This window comes from Salvelinus fontinalis, chromosome 23, assembly GCF_029448725.1.
Source record: "Salvelinus fontinalis isolate EN_2023a chromosome 23, ASM2944872v1, whole genome shotgun sequence".
NCBI lineage: Eukaryota > Metazoa > Chordata > Actinopteri > Salmoniformes > Salmonidae > Salvelinus > Salvelinus fontinalis.
In genome coordinates, this window is record NC_074687.1 from 22,048,605 (window position 1) to 22,076,343 (window position 27,739).

A 27,739-nucleotide genomic window follows, 5' to 3' on the forward strand; every position below is an offset into this window, starting at 1 on the left:
AGTGTAGGACAGTGGTAGTAGAATATACTTACAGTGGATGTTTATAGTGTAGGACAGTGGTAGTAGAATATACTTACAGTGGATGTTTATAGTGTAGGACAGTGGTAGTAGAAAATACTTACAGTGGATGTCTATAGTGTAGGACAGTGGTAGTACAATATATTTACAGTGGATGTTTATAGTGTAGGACAGTGGTAGTAGAATATACTTACAGTGGATGTCTATAATGTAGGACAGTGGTAGTACAATATACTTACAGTGGATGTCTATAATGTAGGACAGTGGTAGTAGAATATACTTACAGTGGATGTCTATAGTGTAGGACAGTGGTAGTAGAATATACTTACAGTGGATGTTTATAGTGTAGGACAGTGGTAGTAGAATATACTTACAGTGGATGTCTATAATGTAGGACAGTGGTAGTACAATATACTTACAGTGGATGTCTATAATGTAGGCCAGTGGTAGTAGAATATACTTACAGTGGATGTCTATAATGTAGGCCAGTGGTAGTAGAATATACTTACAGTGGATGTTTATAGTGTAGGACAGTGGTAGTAGAATATACTTACAGTGGATGTCTATAATGTAGGCCAGTGGTAGTAGAATATACTTACAGTGGATGTCTATAATGTAGGCCAGTGGTAGTAGAATATACTTACAGTGGATGTTTATAGTGTAGGACAGTGGTAGTAGAATATACTTACAGTGGATGTCTATAATGTAGGACAGTGGTAGTACAATATACTTACAGTGGATGTCTATAATGTAGGCCAGTGGTAGTAGAATATACTTACAGTGGATGTCTATAATGTAGGACAGTGGTAGTAGAATATACTTACAGTGGATGTCTATGGTCTAGGCCAGTGGTAGTAGAATATACTTACAGTGGATGTTTATAGTGTAGGACAGTGGTAGTAGAATATACTTACAGTGGATGTTTATAGTGTAGGACAGTGGTAGTAGAATATATTTACAGTGGATGTCTATAGTGTAGGACAGTGGTAGTAGAATATACTTACAGTGGATGTTTATAGTGTAGGACAGTGGTAGTAGAATATATTTACAGTGGATGTTTATAGTGTAGGACAGTGGTAGTAGAATATATTTACAGTGTTTTGTAATGAGGACCTATTGATGTTTATGTAAGACGGTTATGTAGGCTAAGCTATATGGGAAATCATTTTGAATGAAACGCAATTTATTCGAGCAATGGTCTGCAATCATCACTCTTTGATGGAGACTATGCACATCTTGCAATGTAGCCAAAAGTTTTTCACAAAAATAAACAACCAGGCTTATATTGGTCAGTAATAATGGAACAAAACATTTGCATCTTTAAATTTAATAGACCACTAACCTTTGATGAATGGAAGTTCCCCTGCTGAAATAGCCGAGACATTTGTTTGTTGCCGTTTGTGCTACTGTTGGAAAACACTCATTCAATATAGGACTCGGCTTTTTGGGGCTGCTTTGCTGCCTCAGGGCCTGGCCAACTTGAGTCAACCATGAATTCTCTATTGTACCAGATAATTCTTGAGGAGAATGTGACGCCATCTGTCAAAAAGCTGAAGCTGAACCGAACATGGATCTTGCAACATGACAATGATCCAAAACATAAAAGCAAAGCTACAACAGAATGGCTAAAGAAGAAATGGAGGGTTATGGAATGACCAAGTGAAAACCCAGATCTCAATCCTATCGAAATGGTATGGGGGGACTTGAAGAATGCCGTGCATGCAAGAAAGCCCTCGAACATGACAGAGTTGAAGCAGTACTGTAAAGAAGAGTGGGCAAACATCTCCCCCCAGTCTATGTAAGAGACTGATAGACAGTTACAAGAAACGTCTACATGAAGTTATTTCAGCCAAAGAGGGAAACACAAGCTATTGAAGCTAGGGGTGTACATATTTTTTCTGCACTAGGGAATTGCATTTCTGTTGATATTTGATGAATAAATGATTGTAAAGTATAATCTTTCAGTGTCATTTGTTCAATTAGGTTACCTTTATCTGTCAATAGTGTTGAAGTGAAGATTACATATCCATCTGTCCAAATATGTAAACAAATTACAACTTTCCAGGGGTTGTACTTACTTTTTCACGTGACTATACCTCATGAATAGACAATAGCTCAAATAATATATGTTTTATAATATACACTACTGTTCAAAAGTTTGGGGTCACTTAGAAATGTCCTTGTCTTTGAAAGAAAAGCAATTTTTTGTCCATTAAAATAACCTCAAATTGATCAGAAATACAGTGTAGATAGACATTGTTAATGTTGTAAATTACTATTGTAGCTGGAAACAGCAGTTTATTTTATGGAATATCTCCATAGGCGTACAGAGGCCCATTATCAGCAACCATCACTCCTGTGTTCCAATGGCACGTTGTGTTAGTTAATCCAAGTTTATCATTTTAAAAGGCTAATTGATCATTAGAAAACCCTTTTGCAATTATGTTAGCACAGCTGAAAACTGTGCTGATTATAGGTGAGCACATGATCCAGTCCAAAAACATGTGAGAATGCCAACCAACTATTAATAAACTGTTTACTATCATTCACACCTGTGTCAAGGATTAGAATCTAATTTTCAGTTTTGAAATACCTAATTCTAATATTTAATCCAATCCAATTGCCAAAATGTTTTCATTATTATTTTATTAGGCAAGTAAGTTAAGAACAAATTCTTATTTTCAATGACAGCCTAGGAACAGTGGGTTAACTGCTTTGTTCTGGGGCAGAACGACAGATTTTTACCTTGTCAGCTCAGGAATTCGATCTTGCAACCTTTTGGTTTCTAGTCCAACGCTCTAACCGCTAGGCTACCTGCCACCCTGATCGGATTAGAAAAGTTTTGAAAAACTTGGTCCCGTTGATTACTACCATTCGTTGTATATTGGTTTAATACACCAACATTTTGAGTTTGAGTGCTGCTTTTTTGGCTGGTGTAGCATCATTGGTTTGAAAGTAAGTAAAGAATATTTGTGTTAATCTGCATCCATCCCTTACAGCACTTTATTGGGGTATTCCCTTATGGAGTCACATGATGTTTGTAAAATGCTATGTTCTCATTGCAATGTGATATTATGTTGAATGTACACTGAGTGTACAAAACATTAAGAACACCTTCCTAATACTGAATTGCACTTGGGCTATGGACTCTAAAAGGTGTGGAAAGCGTTCCACAGGGATGCTGGCCCATGTTGACTCCAATGCTTCCCACATTTGTGTCAAGATGCCCTTTGGGTGATGGACCATTCTTGATACACATGAGAAACTGTTGTGAAAAACCCAATAGCGATGCAGTTCTTGACACACTCAAGGTGCGCCTGGCACCTACTACCATACCCCGTTCAAAGGCACCTAAATCTTTTGTCTTGCCCATTCACCCTATGAATGGAACACATACACAATCCATGTCTCAATTGTTTAAAGGGTAAAAATCTTTATTCATATTTAACACGTCACATCAATAAGGGATCATAGCTTTCACCTGGATTCACCTGGTCAGTCTATGTCATGGAAAGAGCAGGTGTTCATAGTGTTTTGTACACTCAGTGTATATCAATAAAGTATACTTACAGGACAGTAACTTCTCAAACACAACTCTAAGGGCAGCGTGAGCCACCGTCTCCTCCTCTGACAGCTCCCTCTAGGTGGAGAGGACCTGGGCTTTAGCTCCCTCTAGGTGGAGAGGACCTGGGCTTTAGCTCCCTCTAGGTGGAGAGGACCTGGGCTTTAGCTCCCTCTAGGTGGAGAGGACCTGGGCTTTAGCTCCCTCTAGGTGGAGAGGACCTGGGCTTTAGCTCCCTCTAGGTGGAGAGGACCTGGGCTTTAGCTCCCTCGAGGTGGTGAGGACCTGGGCTTTAGCTCCCTCTAGGTGGAGAGGACCTGGGCTTTAGCTCCCTCGAGGTGGTGAGGACCTGGGCTTTAGCTCCTCGAGGTGGTGAGGACCTGGGCTTTAGCTCCCTCGAGGTGGTGAGGACCTGGGCTTTAGCTCCCTAGAGGTGGTGAGGACCTGGGCTTTAGCTCCCTAGAGGTGGTGAGGACCTGGGCTTTAGCTCCCTAGAGGTGGTGAGGACCTGGGCTTTAGCTCCCTAGAGGTGGTGAGGACCTGGGCTTTAGCTCCCTAGAGGTGGTAAGGACTTGGGCTTTAACCTGGGCTCCCAAGTCTTCATCTTTTTCCCCAGAAAAGTATGGGGATGGATCCTGCTTCCTTTAGACTGTAATGCTGAAACCATAAAGTATGTTACGGTCATTATTTCTGTACAATGTCAAAGGAAAGTCATACAAGTCTCTTTGCACATTATAAGGTTTACATTTTTTTTAAACTAGGCAAGACAGTGAAGAACAAATTCTTATTTACAATGATGGCCTACACCAGCCAAACTCAGACAACGTTGGGCTAATTGTGTGCCGCCCAATCACAGCCAGTTGTGATACAGTCTGGATTTGAACCAGGTTGTCCTTAGTGACGCCTCTAGCACTGAGATGCAGTGTCTTAGACCACTGCGCCGCTTGGGAGCCCCAATAAAAATCTGTTGTCTTAAAAAAGTTATTCCAGTCTGCCTCAACAAACAAAATATGCTTGTGACGACAATATTTTCACTCACATGGATGTATGCATTAACCACAATCTTTGACGAATTCAGTGTCAGTCCTGGACACCCTTTTTACATTTTTTCCCTGATTTTTTCCAGCCTCTGTGTTTTTCTTTCTTTGTAGGGCTGTGGGGCCCCACAGATCTTACATTTTTTAGCCCTCACCACAAGGTTTTCGGCACAGATTGGACACTTTTTTTGTAGATCCTGACATTTCTGAAATTGAGAACAATGTGTATCTTTATAATGTCAATATGAACACAAAATCATATGCTAATGGTTTAATATCATAATAATTCCAGAATGAGGTAGTACATAGTGGGTTATTTTAGATATTAAATTGTCCACATTAGGTCAATAAACTGATTAAGAAGGCTAATTCAGTTATTGGAGTTAGTTATTGGCCTGACTCCAGACTCTCTAGAGGTCATGACAGAGCAGAGAACCAGACAGAAACTGGATATCTGTATAGTACTTCTAATCACCCTTGGAGTACTTTTAACGACTGGCTTGTAATGCCGAAGTGCTCAACAGAAATATTTAGGAGGTCCGTTTTACCTAATGCAATAGTTTCTTAAATATTATTTCTATGGCGGTACTTGAGGGGTAGCCTACTCTGACTGGGTTCCTCCTTGATTGTAAAAGGTTGTAGGCCTATATTTAATTGTATAGTTGCTATATATTGATAGTAAGATATGATTATTAGGCTGCCCCTTCTGCCCTATACATGTTAAATGCAGGAACTACTCAATTTACTTTACTGCAAATTCTGACTTTATTTTTCTGTCTAGACAGACTGCAATTTCTGATAATCCGTGATATATTCTGATCAACTGGCCGGTTCTTGTGGCAGGAAACCATTACAACAGATCAAAGATGTTTTACCAAAAATATAGTTACGGCGTTTTGCCTGTGTAGGGCAGTCTTGCCAAAGTAGTATAGTTTTATTGGTTGCACTATTGCCGGGTTAAATCCCTGGTTCCCCTGTAGACTTGGACAGTAAGCCTTCCCAGTCTAGTTCACTGATGCTGCCCACTGATGCTGTCCCAGCGCACAAACCTAGGCTACAACAGTCATGCTCTGTTTTACCTAATTGTCAATATAGACAGTGAGCTATGTGACAAATAATCTACACTCTCAGAAAGAAAGCATTTTATCTGATCTTAAACGGTTTGATCTGGAACCTTTTTTTGTTTAGAGGGTTGCGCTACAGGCACAAATGGTGCCCCAAAGCACTCTTATTTTTCTGAATGTTCTGTGAATAACATCTCAATATACCGTCAACAATGTTTCACTGAGCAACTACTAAGGCTCAAAGGATTTTCAATTTTTTTCTCTATGATATATTTTAATGGTTGTGCAGACAGGACATACCAGTTTATTTTCTATTGGAGACAGGGAGGCCAATAAATGAACTAGCTACACTATCACAGATCTAATTAAAATGCAAAATACAATTGTTTCTTCTAGTATTATATATTATATGCAGAGTAATTGTTTTTTCTTAAGTTTGGTGGACCATCATTAAATTTGCCAACGACACAACAACGAGACAGCCTATAGGGAGGAGGTCAGAGACCAGGCCATGTGGTGCCAGGATAACAACCTCTCCCTCAACGTGATCAAGACAAAGGAGATAATTGAGGACTAAAGGAAAAAAGAGGACCAAGGACGCCCCCATTCGCAACGACGGGGCTGCAGTGGAGCAGGTTGAGAGCTTCAAGTTCCTTGGCGTCCACATCACCAACAAACTAACATGGTCCAAGCACAGCAAGTCAGTCCTGAAGCGGGCACGACAAAACCTATTCCCCCTCAGGAGACTGAAAAGATTTTACATGGGTCCTCAGATGGTAGTGCGAACGGCCCAGTACATCACTGGGGCCAAGTTTCCTGCCATCAAAGGACCTCTATACCAGGCGGTGTCAGAGGAAAGCCCTAAATATTGTCAAAGACTCCAGCCACCCTAGTCATAGACTATTCTCTCCGCTACCACACGGCAAGCGGTACCGGAGCGGAAATTCTATGTCAAAGAGGCTTCTAAATAGTTTCTACCCCCAAGCCATAAGACTCCTGAGAATCTAGTCAAATGGCTACCCAGACTATTTGCGTTGCCCCCCTCCCCTCTCCACACCATTGCTACTCTCTGTTGTCATCTATGCATAGTCACTTTAATAACTCTATGATCACTCAGTAATCCTGCCTACGGGAACACAGACATTGGGTGATAAAGACGAAACATGCCATTCTCCTCCCCAGTACAAAAGCCCATGTAATGATCATTCACATTCAGTTCCAGAAATGTGAGGACTACTGTCTGAACGTTTAGAAGGGAGAATTTCAACTACAACTCTACCTAACGAAATGTATATGTGACCAGATAAAGTGGAGGTGACGATCACCAAGCTGGAATGGTGAATTTCGACTAGACCAGCCAGAATTCAGCACGAGCTGATTATGGCAAAATGGTGTGAACTTTGAACTATTATTCACTAAAGAAGAAGTGATTAAATCCTAGTCGTCGTGGTTATCAGTCTGCAGTTGAAAATGTGGCCTAGGGCGAGGACAGACAATCTCATAAGAACGACAGGGTACTTCAACGTATCCGCTCTACAACACGTATTGCTATTTCTGTCTCCTGCGTTTCAGAAGCGGGTAGGCTCGGTCATTATTCATTTCTCAAGCGAGGACACAGGGCCAGATGATATTAGCTTGACCAGTGATAACTATCTCTCTGTCTCTCGCATTTTCAGTATTGTGAATAGACCAATGGTGCATTTCTATGTTTACAGCGCGTTCTGGTAAAACATCGCAAAAATAACGTCGAGAAATGGTTTGAATGTAATACATAACAAGTAAAACCGTTCCCTCGCTGAAGGGGGCCCCTATTTGTGCTTGAAAGTGAGATTTCTATACAAATAGGATTAGCTTAGCACTAGATGCTACAGCTATAAAAGGAACAGCAGCCATTTTGTTTTCTTGTATCACATTGATTATCCTCCGCCTTGGGCAACGGAAGTCCCGCCTTCTGTACTTCCGTTCGAGTTCAGCTTTGTGCAATCAGTGACCTTTGGTGGTGAAGAACCGCAAGTATTTTTTATTTTTATTTTTTTATTCTATTTGAAAACAAAACGTGTTCTCATGTGGTGTAACTATGGGTACACTTATGATAATCCTGCCAATCTCAATTGACTGGATAATTGTCTCATTCAATTTAAGAAGTTAAATTGTTGAATATACCTTTTCAGGTTCTTCTAATTAAATGAGATATTTTGAACTTTTCCATATTAACCTAGATGAAGCAACGCTTTCAGGTTAATTCAAGATGAATCCCCAGATAGCCTATCCAGGTATGATTGATCATTGTCATTGATTAATCAATTAATTTTGTTTTTGCAAATTCAGTCACGTCCAACTCCCACATTACTGATGCAGTAGTGATGGTTCATTAACTAGAAATAGACTAACATAGTTTTTGCAGCTTCCGACGACTCCAAACCCAAAACTTAGAAAAATATAGTAACAGCGATACCAACCCTAAATATGCCATTAGTGGAAAAATAGTAGAAATCGCGACAAACGCTCTCCGAAATCAACATTCGGGCGCAGGCCTTGTAAAGGTTCTTTCCAGTTTAACCCTGATGTATCGCCATCAGACGTTGGCATCGGTCCAATACCACAGTGCACAGCTGAAGCACTAGCAAGAAATGGTTGATCTGAAGGAACAGTTGGAGAAAACCGGGAAACTATTGACAAAAGCAGATGAGGATAACATTCAAATCAAATCACACTTTATTTGTCACATACACATGGTTAGCAGATGTTAATGCGAGTGTAGCGAAATGCTTGTGCTTCTAGTTCCGACAATGCAGTAATAACCAACAAGTAATCTAACCTAACAATTCCACAACTACTACCTTATACACACAAGTGTAAAGGGATAAAGAATATGTACATAAAGATATATGAATGAGTGCTGGTACAGAACGGCATAGGCAAGATGCAGTAGATGATATAGTGTATAGTGTACAGTCTATACATATGAGATGAGTAATGTAGGGTATGTAAACATAAAGTGGCATAGTTTAAAGTGGCTAGTGATACATGTATTACATAAAGATGGCAAGATGCAGTAGATGATATAGAGTACAGTATATACATATACATATGAGATGAGTAATGTAGGGTATGTAAACATTATAATAAGTGGCATTGTTTAAAGTGGCTAGTGATACATTTTTACATAATTTCCATCATTCCCATTATTAAAGTGGCTGGAGTTGAGTCAGTATGTTGGCAGCGGCCACTAAATGTTAGTGGTGGCTGTTTAACAGTCTGATGGCCTTGAGATAGAAGCTGTTTTTCAGTCTCTCGGTCCCTGCTTTGATGCACCTGTACTGACCTCGCCTTCTGGATGATAGCGGGGTGAACAGGCAGTGGCTCGAGTGGTTGTTGTCCTTGATGATCTTTATGGCCTTCCTGTGACATCGGGTGGTGTAGGTGTCCTGGAGGGCAGGTAGTTTGCCCCCGGTGATGCGTTGTGCAGACCTCAACTACCCTCTGAAGAACCTTACGGTTGTGGGCAGAGCAGTTGCCGTACCAGGCGGTGATACAGCCCGACAGGATGCTCTCGATTGTGCATCTGTAGAAGTTTGTGAGTGCTTTTGGTGACAAGCCGAATTTCTTCAGCCTCCTGAGGTTGAAGAGGCGCTGCTGCGCCTTCTTCACAACGCTGTCTGTGTGGGTGGACCAATTCAGTTTGTCCGTGATGATTACACCGAGGAACTTAAAACTTTCCACCTTCTCCACTACTGTCTCGTCGATGTGGATAGGGGGTGCTCTCTCTGCTGTTTCCTGAAGTCCACAATCATCTCCTTTGTTTTATTGACATTGAGTGTGAGGTTATTTTCCTGACACCACACTCCGAGGGCCCTCACCCCCCTCCCTGTAGGCCGTCTCGTCGTTGTTGGTAATCAAGCCTACCACTGTAGTGTCGTCCGCAAACTTGATGATTGAGTTGGAGGCGTGCATGGCCACGCAGTCGTGGGTGAACAGGGAGTACAGGAGAGGGCTCAGAACGCACCCTTGTGGGGCCCCAGTGTTGAGGATCAGCGGGGTGGAGATGTTGTTACCTACCCTCACCACCTGGGGGCGGCCCGTCAGGAAGTCCAGGACCCAGTTGAGCAGGGCGGGGTCGAGACCCAGGGTCTCGAGCTTGATGACGAGTTTGGAGGGTACTATGGTGTTAAATGCTGAGCTGTAGTCAATGAACAGCATTCTCACATAGTTATTCCTCTTGTCCAGATGGGTTAGGGCAGTGTGCAGTGTGGTTGCGATTGCGTCGTCTGTGGACCTATTGGGTCGGTAAGCAAATTGGAGTGGGTCTAGGGTGTCAGGTAGGGTGGAGGTGATATGGTCCTTGACTAGTCTCTCAAAGCACTTCATGATGACGGAAGTGAGTGCTACGGGGCGGTATTCGTTTAGCTCAGTTACCTTAGCTCAGTTACCTTAGCTTAGCTATCTCTCACCTCGGCTGCAGTGAAGGAGAGCCCGCAGGTTTTGGTAGCGGGCCGTGTCAGTGGCACTGTATTGTCCTCAAAGCGAGCAAAAACGTTATTTAGTCTGTCTGGGAGCAAGACATCCTGGTCCGCGACAGGGCTGGTTTTCTTTTTGTAATCCGTGATTGACTGTAGACCCTGCCACATACCTCTTGTGTCTGAGCTGTTGAATTGCGAGTCTACTTTGTCTCTATACTGGGACTTAGCTTGTTTGATTGCCTTGCAGAGGGAATAGCTACACTGTTTGTATTCGGTCATATTTCCGGTCACCTTGCCCTGGTTAAAAGCAGTGGTTCGCGCTTTCAGTTTCACACGAATGCTGCCATCAATCCACGATTTCTGGTTTGGGAATGTTTTAATCGTTGCTGTGGGTACGACATCGTCAATGCACTTTCTAATGAACTCGCTCACCGAATCAGCGTATTCGTCAATGTTGTTGTTGGACGCAATGCGGAACATATCCCAATCCACCTGATCAAAGCAGTCTTGAAGCGTGGAATCAGATTGGTCGGACCAGCGTTGAAAGTCACACATTGTTTCTAGATAGCAGTGGCGTCCCTGCTTTATTTTTCTATTCAGAAGAACATTGAAATAATGTATCCACCCAGTTAATATATGTCCAGGCCCTGAAATAGACATAAAGCAATAAGAAGGCCTGGTAGTTGGGTGTAAGGAACTAGATCTACAGAGTAACAGCAACAACAAAAAAATGAAAATCATGTATATAATGAATAACAACATGAGTGAAGAACAACTACAGTAATGTGTACACACACAGAGAAACATGCTCACTGCAGAATGACAACTTAATGCCACTGGTCACACCATGATGGGAGAAAGACAAAGTAGTATAGAGAGGCCTGGGAAATAGTTGGTGCAGGTGTCAAATTGATAAATAAACATTGTTTTTGAATGCATCTGCAAATTGAACATCGTTACATTTCCTGCACTTGGTAAATGGATCACCATTCAATAAAAACACCAATAGTTATCATTATTTACAGTATTTACAGTGGTACAACTGCTCTTGCCTTCTCTCTCCTTTGTGTATGAAGAAAGTAGTGAGCAGAGGGATACAGCTGAATGCTTCACAGAAATAAAGCCATGTGAGTGAGGCACTCCCATGACCTACTGATCTCTGCCATTACCATAGTGATTACGTCACGGGACTTTCCATCACAGCCACTAGTCCATATTAGATTGCATTGTCTGTTCTTAGAGTAACAGCATAATAATCAAGTTAGGAACCTGGCTGGAGGCTTAGCTACTAGCATTCAGTTCTGAATCTGGTGTAGAGGGCAGAGGCTTGTAAACAGTGACTTCTTTTAGAAAAAGAAGACAGCTTCAATGTCTGTTATCTGATTTATTTTTCGTGATAGTTCTTTTTATAGTATTTATTAAATATATTTTGTTAAGCCTCTGTATCACCCCTCTGTCACTGGAACTTCTGTCCGCCACCATTTATTTTCAGCCAGAATTTAGGCTGCCTAAAAATAAAGCTAGCATTGTGGGCTGAGTGGCCTTCTGATGCTCATGTGATCTTGTTGTTCCAACCACACCAGAAATCATATAAAAAAATAGACCGGTGAGAAAGAAAACCCTAATGGGATTATGATGAGTGATGCATTTCCCCACATTGAGTACATACCAGCTGTAGAATACATATCCTCATTCATTCAGGACAAATATAGTTTCTGTCTGCCCTCTGTTATTCAATAGCACAGAGGTTCAACATATAAACACATCATCCTACCCACGGCCTACTGTATGCATTAACCCTATCCTACTATCTATGTATCAGTGAGTTTCACCTGACTGCCTCTCCCATGCTGGGTCTATAGAGAAGCTTCCGACCAATAGTTTTGTAACCTTAAATGAGCTGTGCATAGGTACCTGCACTTTTTTTAGTTTGTAGTGGGAAGTTGGGTTTTATTTCCATATTCTTTCAACACATGTTGATTTCATGACCGGATGTGAGACAAACGGCACAAGTGTTTAACGATGATGGTATTTTGTGATATATCTATTTATGTTCTTGCTATGTCTGCACTGTACTGTGGAATTACAGTACCAGTCAAAAGTTTGGACACGCCTACTCTCCATGGTTTTTCTCTATTTTTACAATTTTCTACATTGGAGAACAATAGTGAAGACATCTAAAATATGAAATAACACATACGGAATCATGTAGTAACCAAAAAAGTGTTAAACAAAGACTCTTCAAAGTAGCCACACTTTGCCTTGACGACAGCTTTGGACACGCTTGGCATTCTCTCAACCAGCTTCACCTGGATTGCTATTATTTTACAATGTAGAAAATAGTCAAATAAAGAAAAACCTTGACTGAGTAGGTGTGTCCAAACTTTGCCTGGTACTGTATATATGGAGTGTTTTATAGCTGGGCTTCTTGGCCAGGTCTCCCTTTTCTGGCCTAGATGGGACTTCATGTCACACCCTGATCTGTTTCACCTGTCTTTGTGCTTGTCTCCACCCCCCTCCAAGTGTCACCCATCTTCCCCATTATCCCCTGTACATATATATCTGTGTTCTCTGTTTGTTTGTTGCCAGTTCGTCTTGTTTCGTCAAGCCTACCAGCGTGTTTTTCGTACTTCTGTCACACAAAGGACAGCGTCCGACGGGAACCCGGGTGGCAGGAAACCCTGGAGGAGTGAGCCCACTCCAGGACTAGGGCCCCCTGATAACCGGATGAGAACGCTGCACCTCACGGACCTGGTTCTCAATACTCCAGATGAGTGCCACCGCAACACACGAGGAAGGAAGGATGGTCTCGGGATCAAAGGGTGTAGCCGCGGGGCTATAGCGGTGTGAAAGCGCATCCAGCTTGACATTCTTGGATCCTGCGCGGTAGGGGAGGGAGAAGTTGAACCGGGTGAAAAGCAGGGCCCACTGAGCCTGCCTGGAATTGAGACGCTTGGTGGTGCGGAGATATTCCAGGTTCTTGTGATCCATCCACACAACGAAAGGATGTTCCCCCCAACCAGGGCCTCCACTCCTCCAAAACCATCTTCACCGCGAGAAGCTCACGATTCCCCATATTGTAATTCCTCTCCGTGGCATTAAGACGATGGGAGAAGAAGGCGCGGGGATGCAGCTTAAGGTCCAGTGCAGAATGCTGGGACAGGACAGCTCCCACTCTGACATTCGAAGCGTCGGCCTCCACCACGAACTGACGGGATGGGTCGGGATGGACTAATATGGGAGCTGTGGTGAATCAGTGCTTGAGGTCCAGGAACGCTCAGTCAGCAGCTGGGGACCACGTGAACGGAAACTTGGAAGAGGTGAGTGCAGAAAGGGGAGAAGCCAGGGTGCTGTAACCCCCGGATTAAGGCGGCGATAGAAATGTGCAAAACCCAGGAAGAGCTGCAGCTGCACTCTGGATGTAGGTTGGGACCAATCCACCAATGCTCTCACCTTTCCGGGATCCATCTGCACATTACCTGCAGCGATATTGTAACCAAGGAAGATGGTGGAGCGATGGAATTTTCACTTTTCAGCTTTCACAAAAAGCTAGTTCTACGGAATTGGAATTGGACCTACGGGTACGGAATTGGACCTCCTCTCCTTCCTACGTTCCCGTATCTGCCCATCAATCCGGATGGTCAAGGTGATGAGCTCGTCTTTAACTTCCTCCGATAACCGTGCAGGAACGTGTCAAACAGGGATTCCGGGTTCCAGGTCTAACACACTGCGGGAGTCTTCCGGGCAGCCTCTCTACCGGACAACGGAGCATTGGAAACATTCTTCACCTTTGCCACAAACTCCTCCAAACTGAAGCACATGGCAGACTGTTGTTCCCACAGTGTCCTAGCCCTGCCGAGAGCCCTCCCGGAAATGAGCGTGATGAGGTACGGTAACTTTGAGCGGTCCGAGGGGAAGGAGGAGGGCTGCAGCTCGAAGATGAGAGAAACGCCCAACAGTTTTCGGACCCTCTCACGAAGCATTCAGGGGGAGGTAAGCAGAGTTCTCAGAAAGCCGGGGTGGCAGGGAGAGACGAGCTGCTGACAGCCAGGTTACTGAGGGGCTGGGTGGTTACCGTCATGGTAGACTTCCTAGTCGACAATCCGCGGAATTGCTCCAGCAAATGGCATTCTGCCAGAGTCCGGAAACCTTCCATGAGACCAAAAAGCAACTCCTCGTGCCTCCCAATGGTGGCTCCTTGGGAGGAGACAGTGTTGCGGAGCTGGTCCGAGTTTGCTGGTTCTATCATGGCCAGTTCATACGATTACGGCTCAGGAAAAGACCCAAATGCAGACAGTTCAGGCAGCTTCATTAAATAGTACCTGCATAACACCAGTCTCAACGTCAACAGTGAAGAGGCGACCCCGGGATGCTGTCCTTCGAGGCAGAGTTGTAAAAAAAAAAAAGCCATATCTCAGACTGGCCAATAAAAATAAAAGATTAAGATGGGCAAAAGAACACAGGCACTGGACAGAGTAACTCTGCCTCGTAGGCCAGCATCCCGGAGTCGCCTCTTCACTGTTGACATTGAGACTGGTGTTTTGCGGGTACTATTTAACCTTTTCTCAATAGGGGGGCGCCATTTCGACTTTGTAAAAAAAAGTTCCCAAATTAAACTGCCTCGTACTATATTCTTGCTCGTACAATATGCATATTATTATTACTATTGGATAGAAAACACTCTCCAGTTTCTAAAACAGTTTGAATTATATCTGTGAGTAAAACAGAACTCATTTTGCAGCAAACTTCCTGTCAGGAAGTGAGAAATCTGAAATCGGGCACTCTGTTCCAGGGTCAGTTTATTAATTTCATGTAATGTATGGGTCGACATGCACTGCATACGCCTTCCCCTAGATGTCAGTAAGCAGTGAGAATTGAAATGGGGTGTCTAGGTAGATCTGGGGCCGTATAAAAGCTCTTGGAACCGGGTGTGCAGTCTTTTCAACGTTCGTCATGGCGCAAGACAGACCTCAGGATTGCATTCGGAAAAGCTCTCGTTATAGGCGTTAGATATATCCGGCTCTGATTTTATTCGATATAGGTGTTAAAAACATCATAATGTAGCTACTTTAAACCGAGTTATATCAGTTTATATCAGTATATTGTGATTTTCGGTATTATATTTGTTCTGCGTTATGGTGAGTTGGACATGTCTTCGCCACATGGCTAATGTTTGCTGCTAATTCCAAAGTTGAAGACGACAATCTACAACCGAGCAACGATTATTCTGGACCAAGGACAACTTGCACAAGATTCTGATGGAAGCTCATCAAATAGTAAGAACTATTTATGATGTGAATTCATATTTCTGTTGAAAAATGTTCAATTATTATTCCGCCATTAATTTCGGTGCGGTCTCGCTTTAACGCACGCTGTATGTCGTAGTAACGTTAATTTTAAAAATCTAACACAGCGGTTGCATTAAGAACTAATGTATCTTTCATTTGCTGTCCAACCTGTATTTTTTAGTCAAGTTTATGATTAGTTATTGATTAGATTAGGTGCCTCTCCCAAGATTTCTCCCGACATTTTGTTTGCATTTTGGCTACTATTCATATTGTATAACCACGATTTGTGCCGCTAAATATGCACATTTTCGAACAAACCATATATGTGTTGTGTAATTTGATGTTATAGGACTGTCATCTAAAGAAGTTTGAGAAGGTTAGTGAAAAAATTAATATCTTTTGCTGGTTTATTCGTTATCGCTACTGTTGGCTTGAATCAATGCTGTTGTGTGGTTGGCTATTGTAGTAAGCTAATATAATGCTATATTGTGTTTTCGCTGTAAAACACTTAAAAAATCTGAAATATTGGCTGGATTCACAAGATGTTTGTCTTGAATTTGCTGTACACCGTGTATTTTTCATAAATGTTTTATGATGAGTATTTAGGTCTTTCATGTTGGTTTCTGTAGTTATTCCAGCTGCTTTGGTGAGAGTTGTGACGGTGGCTGCAATGTAAAACTATGATTTATACCTGAAATATGCACATTTTTCTAACAAAACATATGCTATACAATAAATATGTTATAGGACTGTCATCTGATGAAGTTGTTTCTTGGTTAGTGAATATTTATATCTTTATTTGGTCGAATTTGTGATAGCTACCTATGCAGTAAAAAAATGGTGAAAAAAAAAAGTTGTGTCTTTTGCTATCGTGGTTAGCTAATAGAAATACATATTGTGTTTTCCCTGTAAAACCTTTTAAAAATCAGAAATGATTCACAAGATGTGTATCTTTCATCTGGTGTCTTGGACTTGTGATTTCATGATATTTAGATGCTAGTATTTACTTGTGACGCTATGCTAGGCTATGCTAGTCAGCTTTTTTACTGATGAGGGTGCTCCCGGATCCGGGATTGTGTGCAAGTAGAAGTTAATGAAGCTGCCGGTTGAGGACCTGTGAGGCGTCTGTTTCTCAAACTAGACACTCTAATGTACTTGTCCTCTTGCTCAGTTGTGCACCGGGGCCTCCCACTCCTCTTTCTATTCTGGTTAGGGACAGTTTGTGCTGTTCTGTGAAGGGAGTAGTACACAGCGTTGTACGTGATCTTCAGTTTCTTGCCAATTTCTCGCATGGAATAGCCTTCATTTCTCAGAAAAATAATAGACTCATGAGTTTCAGCAGAACGTTCTTTGTTTCTGGCCATTTTGAGCCTGTAATCAAACCTACAAATGCTGATGCTCCAGATACTCAACTAGTCTAAAGGAGGCCATTTTTATTGCTTCTTTAAATCAGCACAACAGTTTTCAGCTGTGCTAACATAATTGCAAAATGGGTTTCTAATGATCAATTAGCCTTTTAAAATGAAAAACTTGGATTAGCTAACACAACTTGCCAATGGAACACAGGAGTGATGGTTGCTGATAATGGGCCTCTGTATGCCTATGTAGATATTCCATTTAAAAAAAACATCAGCCGTTTCCAGCTACAATAGTGATTTACAACATTAACAATGTCTACACTGTATTTCTGATCACTTTCATGTTATTTTAATGGACAAAAATTGTGCTTTTCTTTCAAAAACAAGGATATTTCTAAGTGAGCCCAAACTTTTGAACGGTAGTGTATGTTTAATTAGCAACCAACCAATTAACACAAAGACATGTACGGACTAGTACTGTACACACACACCACCACCCCTAAACCCACATACCTGTCTCTCATTGTTGATTAAAAAAAAGGCAAGTGTGCAGACTAGGTTCCTCTTTAAGCATATTTCAACTTGATAAGAGGCCGACTCCAAGCTACAGCTTGTCCCTGTTTGTTCCTATTTCCAAGGCTGAAAAACAAGGACATTAGAGTGAACTAACCAAAGCAAGGCCTTGAATACTAACGTAGTAAACCATTGGCATTGTAACTACTAATGTAGTGAAAAAAATACCTGCATTCTAACTACTAACTACCTACAGTAACTACTGGTGGCCAAAAATGCCATGCTACACTAATACTAATCTAAAACAACAAATAATACAGCGTTAATGAGGGATAGGATTAATGCGTGGATCATAAGGAGCTTCTGTTCCCAGTGGATTACCTGGTTTCATGGTTCCTTTTACAGTATAACTGCTCGCTGTACCAAAACTGTATAACCGCGTAATATAAATTCATTTATTTTGGAGCCGCCGCAAGTAGTACCATCAGCCAAAGGTGTGTGTACAGTAGTTGTAACTGACAAGGTTCTCCATTTCATACATATGTCATTTAGCTTATACCAGGACTCCCTTTAGTTGGCTTCAACACGTACAGTACAGTTCATTCAGAAAGTATTCACACCCCTTGACATTTTCTACATTTTGTTGTTTTACAGTCTGAATGTAATATGTATTACATTTAGATGTTGTGTCACTGGCCTACACATCATACCCCATAATGTCAAAGTGGAAATATGATTCAAAAAATACATGAAAAGCTGAAATGTCTTGAGTCAATAATTATTCAACTCCTTTGTTATGGCAGGAGAAAAAAAAAGTTACTAAGTTCAGGAGAAAAAAAGTTACTTAACAAGTCACATAAGTTACATGGACTCACTCTGTGTCCAATAATAGTGTTTCAAATGATTTTTTGAATGACTACCTCATCTCTGTACTCCTCACATACAGTTACTATAAGGTCCCTCAGTCTAGCAGTGAATTTCAAACACTGATTGAACAACAAAGACCATGGAGGTTTTCCAATGCCTTGCAAAGAAGGGCACCTATTGGTCGACAGGTAAAAAAAAGCAGACACATTGAATATCCCTTTGAGCATGGTGAAGTTATTAATTACACTGTGGATGGTGTATCAATACACACAGTCACTACAAAGATACAGGCGTCCTTTCTAACTCAGTTGCCGTAGTAGAGGAAGGAAACCGCTCAGGGATGTCATTAGACCAATGGTGATTTTGAAACAGTTACAGAGTTTAGTGGCTGTGATAGGAGAAAACTGAGGATGGATTGCAGTTACTCCACAATTCTAACCTAAATGACAGAGTGAAAAGTAGGAAACTTTCTACAGAAAAAAATATTCCAAAACATGCATCTTGTGCATCCTAAAGTGAAAAGAAATTAACTTTATGTCCTGAATACAAAGTATTATGTTTGGGGCAAATCCAACACAAAACATCGCTGAGAACCACTCTTCATACTCTATTTTCAAGCATGGTGGTGGCTGCATCATGTTATGGGTATGCTTGTCATCGGCAAGGACCAGGGAGTTATTTTGTATAAAAATAAATGGAATAGAGCTAAGCACAGGCAGTGTCCTAGAGGAAAACCTGGTTCAGTCTGATTTCCAACAGATACTGGGAGACAAATTCCCATTACAGCAGAACAATAACCTAAAACACAAGACCAAATATACATTGGAGTTACGTACCAAGACGACATTACATGTTCGGGAGTGGCCTAGTTAACGTTTTTACTTATTCTGGCTTGAAAATCTATGGTAAGACTTGAAAATGGCTGTCTAGCAGTGATAAATAACCGACTTTACAGAGCTTAAAGAATTGTAATAATGTCCAAATATTGTACATCCAGGTGTGCAACGCTCTTAGAGACTTACCCAGAAAGACTTAATGCTGTAATCACTGCCAAAGGTGATTCTAGCATGTATTTACTTATGTGTGTGATTACTTATGTAAATTCGATATTTCTGTATTTCATTTTCAAAAAATATGTTTTCACTTTGTCATTATGTGTAGATGAGTGAGGAAAAAATATGTTTTATTCATTTTAAATTCAGGCTGCAACACATCAAAATATAAGTCAAGTGGTATGAACACTTTCTGAAAGCACTGTACATACATACTGTACATTCATACTGTACATACATACAGGAGAGTTGATGTTCCCGCTGAAGCAATAAAGCCCCTCAACCACGGCAAGGCGGAATCCACGAGAGGGGAACAAAAATCTGAAACGAGGACCAGCACTGGGTGAAGCGGTGATGGAGTAGAGGTTTCCAATGTCCTAGAAGATATTGTTCATTAGATGATTGGAGAATGTGCTTATTCTGTTTTCTTTTTGTATACATTTTTTAAACTTTTGACCCCTTTTTCTCCACAATTTTGTTGTATCCAATTGGTAGTTACAATCTTGTCTCATCGCTGCAACTCCCGTATGGACTCGGGAGAGGCAAAGGCCAAGAGCCATGCATCCTCTGAAACACGACAAAACCAAGCCACACTGCTTCTTGACACAATGCCTGCTTTACCCGGATGCCAGCCACACCAATGTGTCGGAGGAAACACTGTACACCTGGCGACCGTGTCAGCGTGCATGCGCCCAGCCCGCCACAGGAGTCATTCAAGCGCGATGGGAGAAGAACATCCCTGCCAGCCAAACCCTCCCCTAAACCGGCCAATTGTGCGCCGCCCCATGGGTCTTCCGGTCGCGACAGAGCCTGTACTCGAACCAGGATCTCTAGTGCCTTAGACCACTGCTCCACTCGGGATAATGTGCCTGATCTTTGCAGATGGTTAGAACATTGAGAATGAGATTTTTCTGGCATTCACTTAAAACCTGTCCGGCAGTTTCTTCGAGCTATTACAATAAATATACTTAATGAACAGACAATCTATCAAACATGAAAAACATTTGGAATAATACAAATTAAAAATAAAATGTTTCCAAAAAACAAATAAGGTATATTGTTCCATACATCATGATACTTCTTCCTCTTCCTCAGGCTCCTTCCTGGTTTGGACAGTTGCAGCCAATGAGTCATCTTCACCTTCCTCAACCTTGTCATGTCTCCTCGTCTTGGAAGATACTGATATAGTCTGGAATCAAACAGACATTTTTACAGTATCATTACATAGAAACCAGTGGCTAATGAGAAACCTAATTCGTAAGTTTAGTCACAAAACAATGGAGGACATTGAAATACATATGTAGCAACTTCATTTGATCACCCAGTTGAGGGAACTGGAGACCTTCCCTGCAATGTAGGATATTTAACACTTGTAGTGTATTTGAGGTTTAAAAAGGCTTCTAAAGTTTGCAGTTTCCACTTTGAAATTCCAGATTACATTTTCCTCAAGAAAAATGTATCAACCCTTACAAAAATGTCTATGAATAATAATTTTCATAATAATTCATATTTTCTGTTGCTGCACGATTATTTTCCTGCTGTAGCAAACTGACTCAAATTAAGATCCTACATCTGTAACTACTCACAAACCACAGCATACCTGTTCTGGTGCCTTGGCCATTATTGAACTCCTGGAAAATATAGTCCAGAAAAAGAAAATATTTTAACTTGAGCAAAATCAATATATGATCATCTAATGCAAATGCATTATTATCACAATGCAAAATTCAGTTAATGATATTACAGTAGTTGATATTACCAAGGAAACTGTCCGTATTTCCACCAGAACCATCCAAGTGCAGCAGAAACAATCAGACATAGAATGACCAGTAGAACCCAACAGGCAGCAGATGTCTCTGTGAGGAGAGAGGAGATACAATTAATATAAGAAACAGTCTGTATTTACAATTACATGTAATCATGTTGCCCTAGCAACCATCACAGCTCTGATGCAAACACTTTCATGCAGAAAGCAAAGAGATAATACCAGGTTATAAGAGATGTACATATGCAGTAAGAGATAAGTGTGTATCATGACCAAATTAGTTAGTGGTTATACAGTAATTTCCTATAGAAAGCGGAATAATGCCATAAGTCTGATACTAACACATGCAGTGAAAGATAAGTGAACATCTGGCTCAACTTTGTTATCCATGCTACATCACACTTCATATATGTGTTTTATACGTATGCCAGGAATGTCAATATTGTTGCCAGACAAATTTCCCTATGGGACAATAAACTATTCAATCAATCAATCGTATAACAATTATAAGCATCTTAAAAAACAGCATAAGCAACTAGTTAAGCAACCAGCATGAATAGTGTGTGTGTGTTTCTCACTCTCTCAGGTGCTTCTCACCAGAGGATGTGTGTACATAAAGGAAGCCAGTTGCTCGTCCGTAGGGGTTGGAGGCCTCACAGACAAAGAGACCATTCAGCTCAGAGCTGAGACTGAGGAAGTGCAGTTTGTCTCCCTCTGCTCTCACTGAAGACCCAGGCCATGGCTGGACCACTCTGGGGGAGAGAGAGAGAGGAGGGGAGGGGCTGAGTGTATGTGTGTGAGATAGGCAAAGGCATCATTTGACTACCAGCATAATATATGAACATACTTAAGCTTCAAGCTAATCTGTTTCATATGTTTAAACAAGTGTACCTAACATTTACATTTAAACTGGATTGAACTAGTTTACATAGGAGTGAGTACCTGCTCCAGGTGTAGTTGGGGTGTGGGTTGCCGTCTGCTACACATAGTAAGACTGTGGCTTTAGAGGTCTCACTAAGGGTAATGTTCAATGACTGAGGTGGATCTGAGAGAGAGAGAAAGAGAGAGAAAAAGCGATAGAGAGAGAAGGTTACAGTTACTGCAGATATAGAATGTAAATAGACCCACACACTCATACCAAGACAGACCCATAACAATGACACTACAGGATCTGAGCAGTGGGCAGGGGTGAAACTTTAATCCACAGATGAGGCAACACTAAGAAATATTTGTTTGTGAACCTGGTCTTCCTTCATTTCAGTTTGATAGATTACTTGCAGAAGAGGAGCAGTACAATGAAAGCGGGTAAAGGTCCATACGACTTGTGTGCCTCTGTGGATGTCTATAGTGTAGGACAGTGGTAGTAGAATATACTTACAGTGGATGTCTATGGTCTAGGACAGTGGTAGTAGAATATACGTACAGTGGATGTCTATGGTGTAGGACAGTGGTAGTAGAATATACTTACAGTGGATGTCTATGGTCTAGGACAGTGGTAGTAGAATATACGTACAGTGGATGTCTATGGTCTAGGACAGTGGTAGTAGAATATACTTACAGTAGATGTTTATGCTGTAGTTGTAGGTCTTCTCTGTTGCCAGGGCAGACTGGTTAACCACACACTGGACCTGCTGCTGATTGGCTGCCTTGGTTGGTACCCCGAGCAGGTGGCTGAGTACTGTGGTGGTTCCGTTGGTGTGCTGGGTGGAGTTAGTCACTGTCCTGAACAAACTGCCGAATTCACCGGTCTTCCATGTCACTTCTGCCTGTGGCTTGGCACCAGCAGCCACGCAGGTTGCCAAGACAACCTCATTCTCACCAATGACAGGAGCAACATCAACTGTCACACTCACCACTGGAGGAACTATGACCAGAACACAAACCAACAGAGAATAGAAAACATAAACAAGTCACTAATTATAAATGTGAAACCATACATGGAAAAAAACTCTTAGGAAAAAGACGCTAAATACAACCATATAATGTAGTGTTCTTTGGTTTGTCCCCATACAGGAACCCTTCTTGGTGCTAGGTAGAACTCTTGGAAGAGTTGCTGCTTCATTATACTGTCACATACACCAGATAAGTGCAGTGAAATGTGTTGTTTTATAGGGTCAGCCATAGTAGTACAGCACCACTGGAAATTAGGGTTAAGTGTCTTGCTCAAGCGCACATCAACAGATTTTTCACCTTGTTGGCTCAGGTATTCAAACCAGCTACCTTTTCGGTTACTGGCCCAACGCTCTAACCGCTAGGCTACCTGCCGCCCAAGAACCCTTATATCTTTGAAGGAATTCTCCTAGAACCCTCTATGAATGGTTCCACCAACCTTATTAGCCTTTTTAATTAAACTCTTTATGACAATGCATTACATACAGTATATATCATAAAGCCTTTCTTTGAGTGCCTAGTTATACCCTAAAAAGGAAACTCATGCTTTACAGGCCACATCAGGCCTGCAAGTCACATTATGCTGGCTTGGAAAGTGATGTGTAATTGCTATTGGAGTCTAGCCACTGAGGATATAAAACAATTGCAACTTTAATCACCCGCAACTTGCATTCGGAATGACTGCCAGGGTAGGTAAGACTGATGAATAAGACTACCTAAATCATCTGAACTGGAATAACTTTCTCAGTAATGGGTGCAATAAATCCAACTTGTAACAGATTGGATTAGTTTTGAAAAATAAATTTTATTTATCTTAGTTTAGCATAATATTAATAAACTAATCACTGGACTTGCAAAAACACAGATATTGAAATAAATAAATAATAAATCTACCTCCAATAGAGCACGCTGAGAAATATGATAATGATGGGCGTGGCTTTGAGTGTTTTACTCTACACCAGAAAAAATATATATACAGTGCCTTCAGAAAGTGTTAACAAATAGAAATATATTTCCTGAACTTTCTTAAATCTCCCAGATGTATTCTTTGACTGTCTTTTTTTGCCATTAATGAATGTATTATTCAATGTGTTTCTATGGGCTATAGTAGTAAAGGCACAGATTGTATGTACAACTATTGCCATATACTGTACGTACAGTTTAAAACATGTTTTGAAATTCATCAGATTACTGGAACTCTTGATGTTAAAGTAAAAAATAATAATAATAATAAAATGAAAGTCTTATAAAAATTCAGAAGGCATCCATGTCCTTTCTTGCCTTCCAAGGAATCATCAAAGAACCCTTCCTTCCAAAGACAGTTAAGATAAAGGTTCAATGTAGAATCCTATCCCTCTGGAAAGAACCCCTTTGGAACTATTATTTCTAAGTGTAGGGAAGATGGATTTTCCATGGCAAGGTAAAACCTGTAGATGAGGTCTCTGACTCTTGCTTCACTTGAATAATGAACCTTCCTCTTTAGAATGAAATGGCTGCCATTTTTGTATGTATTTATGTAAAAAGTATACTCGGTAATAACAGACTTTATATGGGCAAATAAAATGTGAAGAATAGAAAGGAAAGTTTTACATCTTCCTAAGTCTGAGGATTGCTTTAACCTTCCAGACTTGGAATTGTATCAGCTTGCTACCCAAGGCTTTTACTTGCAACATATAAATGCACTAAAGAGGAGCATTGGGTTGGCTACATATTGAAGATACACATGTTCATCCCCAGAATATGTTTATGTGTCTATTTGCAAAGACTAAAGCTAAGAACATTAACAACTTCAAAGTTAAGAATATGAAAAAAATTAAACATTTTACAAGAACCAATATCACTCCCTAGAAACATAAACTTATGGAACAATCCTTGGATAGCTTTTCAGAATTCATCGCTAAATTGCCCCACAAGGAAAACTAAAGGTATAGAAACCGTAAATGACTTGGTAATAGGAAATACATTAATTTCCATGACAGCTTTAAAAAGCAATTTTGGGTTGACCAATGTAGACATTTTCAAATACACGCAACTTAAAAAAGTTCTATTTCACAACATTTCATTTATAAATCTTTTGAACATCAGAGCAATTTTGAGGGAATCCTATGAGTAAGAAAAGGATGTTCATATGATTGGTTAGTTTTATAAAACCTTGCAGAGAGCCTTTTCAACAGACAATATAAACTTTTGGAAGACTTAAAAAATAACTGATATTAGCACAAGATGGAGGGAAGGTTGGAAAATAACTAACGAGATTACAGTTAACAAAAATGTACGCTTAATTCAGTATAAATTCATTTATCAAATTTAAATACAGGTCAGAAAATTCACAGATTCTACCACACAACGGCAGTCATGTCTGAAGTGTAAAACTACTAATGACTCAATAATTCATGCCTTCTGGGAATGTTACAAAGTTCAAAAGTAATGGGCTGGAAAGAGTTGGAAAGATGCAGAGGTATTGCAATGTAAATATACTATTAATTTGTCCGTCTGTATATTTCAAGACATGACATATGAGGGTGCAATGAGATACCCGATGGGTTGGACAATACTCTTCTCATCAATAATCTTTAAACAAAACTTATACACAAAAGCTGGAAATATGACAATCCTCCGTTTTTCACGAAATGAAAGTTCAAATGCTTTATTAATAAAAAAAAATTGAAAGAGCGTGGGCGACGGAGAGAAACAAAATTGTGCAGTTTGAAGCCATGTGGCAGTGTTGCGTGCGCTGAAAATAGGGCTGGGGGCTAGTGGGTCTGGCGGGTGTGCTGTAGATGTTTGTATGTGTCTGTTTTGTATTGTTTATAAAGCATCAAATAAAATCTTGTAAAAAAAAAAAAAATGTACCAACCAACTTTTTAGCTGTCTAGTGTTGGTTATCACACGCAGTCTTTCTAGACTTTCAAAAGTAGAAACATCGAATCAAAGAGTGAAGAAAGAGTTCTTACCTAGCACAGTCAGAAGTATCTCTGTAATGTATGCTCCACTGGGGAAAACACTGAAGATACATGTGAAGGTGCCTTCATCCAACAGTCTGACAGCTGTTATTCGAATAGATCCAAGGTTCTCTGATGGGTTCCCAATAAACTGGACTCTACCACTCAATCCATTCGGTGCAATAAATTTAGTACCCCCATTGGGATGAATCAGCATAAAATTATGGTTCTGTGTTTCTTCCGCAGTACTTTTCTGCCATGTTATCTGTTCGAGGTCCTCAGTTGTCTCTATCAGTCTGCAGTATAAGTCCACATCCTCCCCCTGTACCACAGTCCTCCATCCTCCAATCACCTGTGTACCTGAAGAGAAAACACAAGCCAAAAATACAGTCCAAAAGATACCTGTAGAATAGATGTTTACGAACTCTAATAAACAGAGATGTTACATAAACACACAGACAAGACCATTATTAGTATTTAGCTGTGCTTATGAACTATGAAATCATATTGATGCTGAAATGTAGCTATTGCAACAACAAATGTGCCAATTGCTCAATATTTGACCCTATTCCCGTTTTGGCATCAATCGGAAACCTACTTTCTGTATCCCGCTGGATGATGAGTAGAATCACACAGCACAGCTTCCGTAACATGCTTTTCTCTTCTCATTGCTAGGGTCATAGGGGAGATGTAATAATATAATTATATTACATTTTGAGATTGGCGTTTTGTAATAATCAGGACCTGTTAATTGTTTATGTACGACAGTTATGTAGGCTAAGCTACATCGAATGCTAAAGTATGTTGAATACAATGCTAATTATTCGAGCAATGGTCTGCAATCTTTACTCTTTGATGGAGACTATGCACATCTTGCAAAGTAGCCTACACCTTATTACAAAAATAAACAAACAGTCCTACATTGGTCAGTAATAATGGAACAAAACAGATGCAACTGTAAATGTAATAGGCCACAAACCTTTGATGAATGTAAGTTATTCTGCTGAAGCAGCCGGAATAACGCTCCGGTAGGAAAACGCTTATCCAGTAAAGGTTTCCAACCGAAAAGGTTCTTCTTCTTCTTCAATGAGGTTTAACATCGGTTAGCATCGAATAAATGTTGCATTACCGCCACCTACTAGACTGGAGTATAACTCCTTTATACTTTGCTTAAAAAAATAGACAAGAATAAATAGACAAATAGCCTACCATCTAACCCTACACTCACTTAAATCAAAAATAAAAACACCACCCTACTCCACTATTTAAATATATTTAGTCCTACCTCAGGCCAACAGGCTGAAAGCATGGGACGCCACCACTTAACAAATCAAATCAAATCACAGGTGTAGTAGACCTTACAGTGAAATGCTTACTTACAAGCCCTTAACCAACAATGCAGTTTTAAGAAAAATAAGTGTTAAGAAAGTATTTTCTAAAATAAACTTTAAAGAAGGAAATTTGTAAAATAACCAATAATTAAGAGCAACAATAAAATAACAGTAGAGAGGTTATATACAGGGGGAACCGGTACAGAGTCAATATGAAGGGGCACAGGTTAGTTGAGGTAATTTAGGTCGTATGTACATGTAGGTAGAGGTAAAGTGACTATACCGTGCGGTAGCAGAGAGAAAAGTCTATGACTAGGGTGGCTTAAGTCTTTTCCAATTTTAGATCCTCCCTCTGACACCTGCCTGGTATAGAGGTCCTTGATGGCAGGAAGCTTGGCCCCAGTGATGTACTGAAAAATACGCACTACCCTCTGTAGTGCCTTGTGGTCGAAGGCCGAGCAGTTGCAATACTAGGCAGCGATGCAACAAGTCAGGATGCTCTTGATGGTGCAGCTGTAGAACATTTTGAGGATATGAGGACCCATGCCAAATAAGTGTTATCGTACTTAGCTTCATGACTGTCTTGGTGTGT

At 40.8% G+C, this 27,739-nt stretch overlaps 2 protein-coding genes across 7 annotated transcripts in view; both read right to left on the minus strand.

The window, feature by feature from the left end:
* The window catches only part of LOC129821028 (nectin-3-like), a 119,320-nt gene extending 117,085 nt beyond the window's left edge, over positions 1-2,235 (minus strand). Inside the window, exon 1 of the mRNA XM_055878239.1 lies at positions 1,361-2,235. The gene's annotated coding sequence lies outside the window, so the exon portion shown is untranslated. The remainder of the gene's footprint in view (positions 1-1,360) is intronic.
* Positions 2,236-2,514: 279 nt separating this feature from the next.
* Positions 2,515-26,905, minus strand: LOC129821027 (nectin-3-like). 6 transcript variants are annotated; one of them, XR_008754263.1, is made up of 11 exons: positions 26,796-26,905; positions 26,415-26,487; positions 25,829-26,176; positions 22,543-22,848; positions 21,927-22,029; positions 21,582-21,736; positions 20,979-21,075; positions 20,820-20,850; positions 20,288-20,408; positions 19,462-19,540; positions 2,515-4,237 (listed from the first exon to the last, which is right to left on the minus strand). XR_008754263.1 is itself a non-coding variant. In XM_055878237.1 (10 exons), exons 2-9 carry the CDS (start codon positions 26,467-26,469, stop codon positions 20,289-20,291), a joined length of 1,215 nt encoding a protein of 404 aa, XP_055734212.1. In that variant the 5' UTR covers positions 26,470-26,487; positions 26,796-26,905; the 3' UTR covers positions 2,518-4,237; position 20,288. The 6 variants fall into 6 exon arrangements, 4 of the variants coding, with proteins under 4 accessions (XP_055734212.1, XP_055734213.1, XP_055734211.1 ...); XR_008754262.1 differs by having other exon boundaries at positions 2,518-4,237; positions 19,462-20,408; XM_055878237.1 differs by lacking the exon at positions 19,462-19,540 and having other exon boundaries at positions 2,518-4,237.
* Positions 26,906-27,739: the final 834 nt, after the last annotated feature.

Excerpts from the sequence above, each read along its gene's own strand:
- LOC129821027 (XM_055878237.1), bottom strand. The coding sequence starts at position 26,469 with ATGTTACGGAAGCTGTGCTGTGTGATTCTACTCATCATCCAGCGGGAT. Across the intron at positions 21,076-21,581 it reads TTATGTACACACATCCTCTG|AGACATCTGCTGCCTGTTGG; the intron begins GTGAGAAGCACC and ends CTCTCCTCACAG. Across the intron at positions 20,851-20,978 it reads AAATACGGACAGTTTCCTTG|GAGTTCAATAATGGCCAAGG; the intron begins GTAATATCAACT and ends TATATTTTCCAG.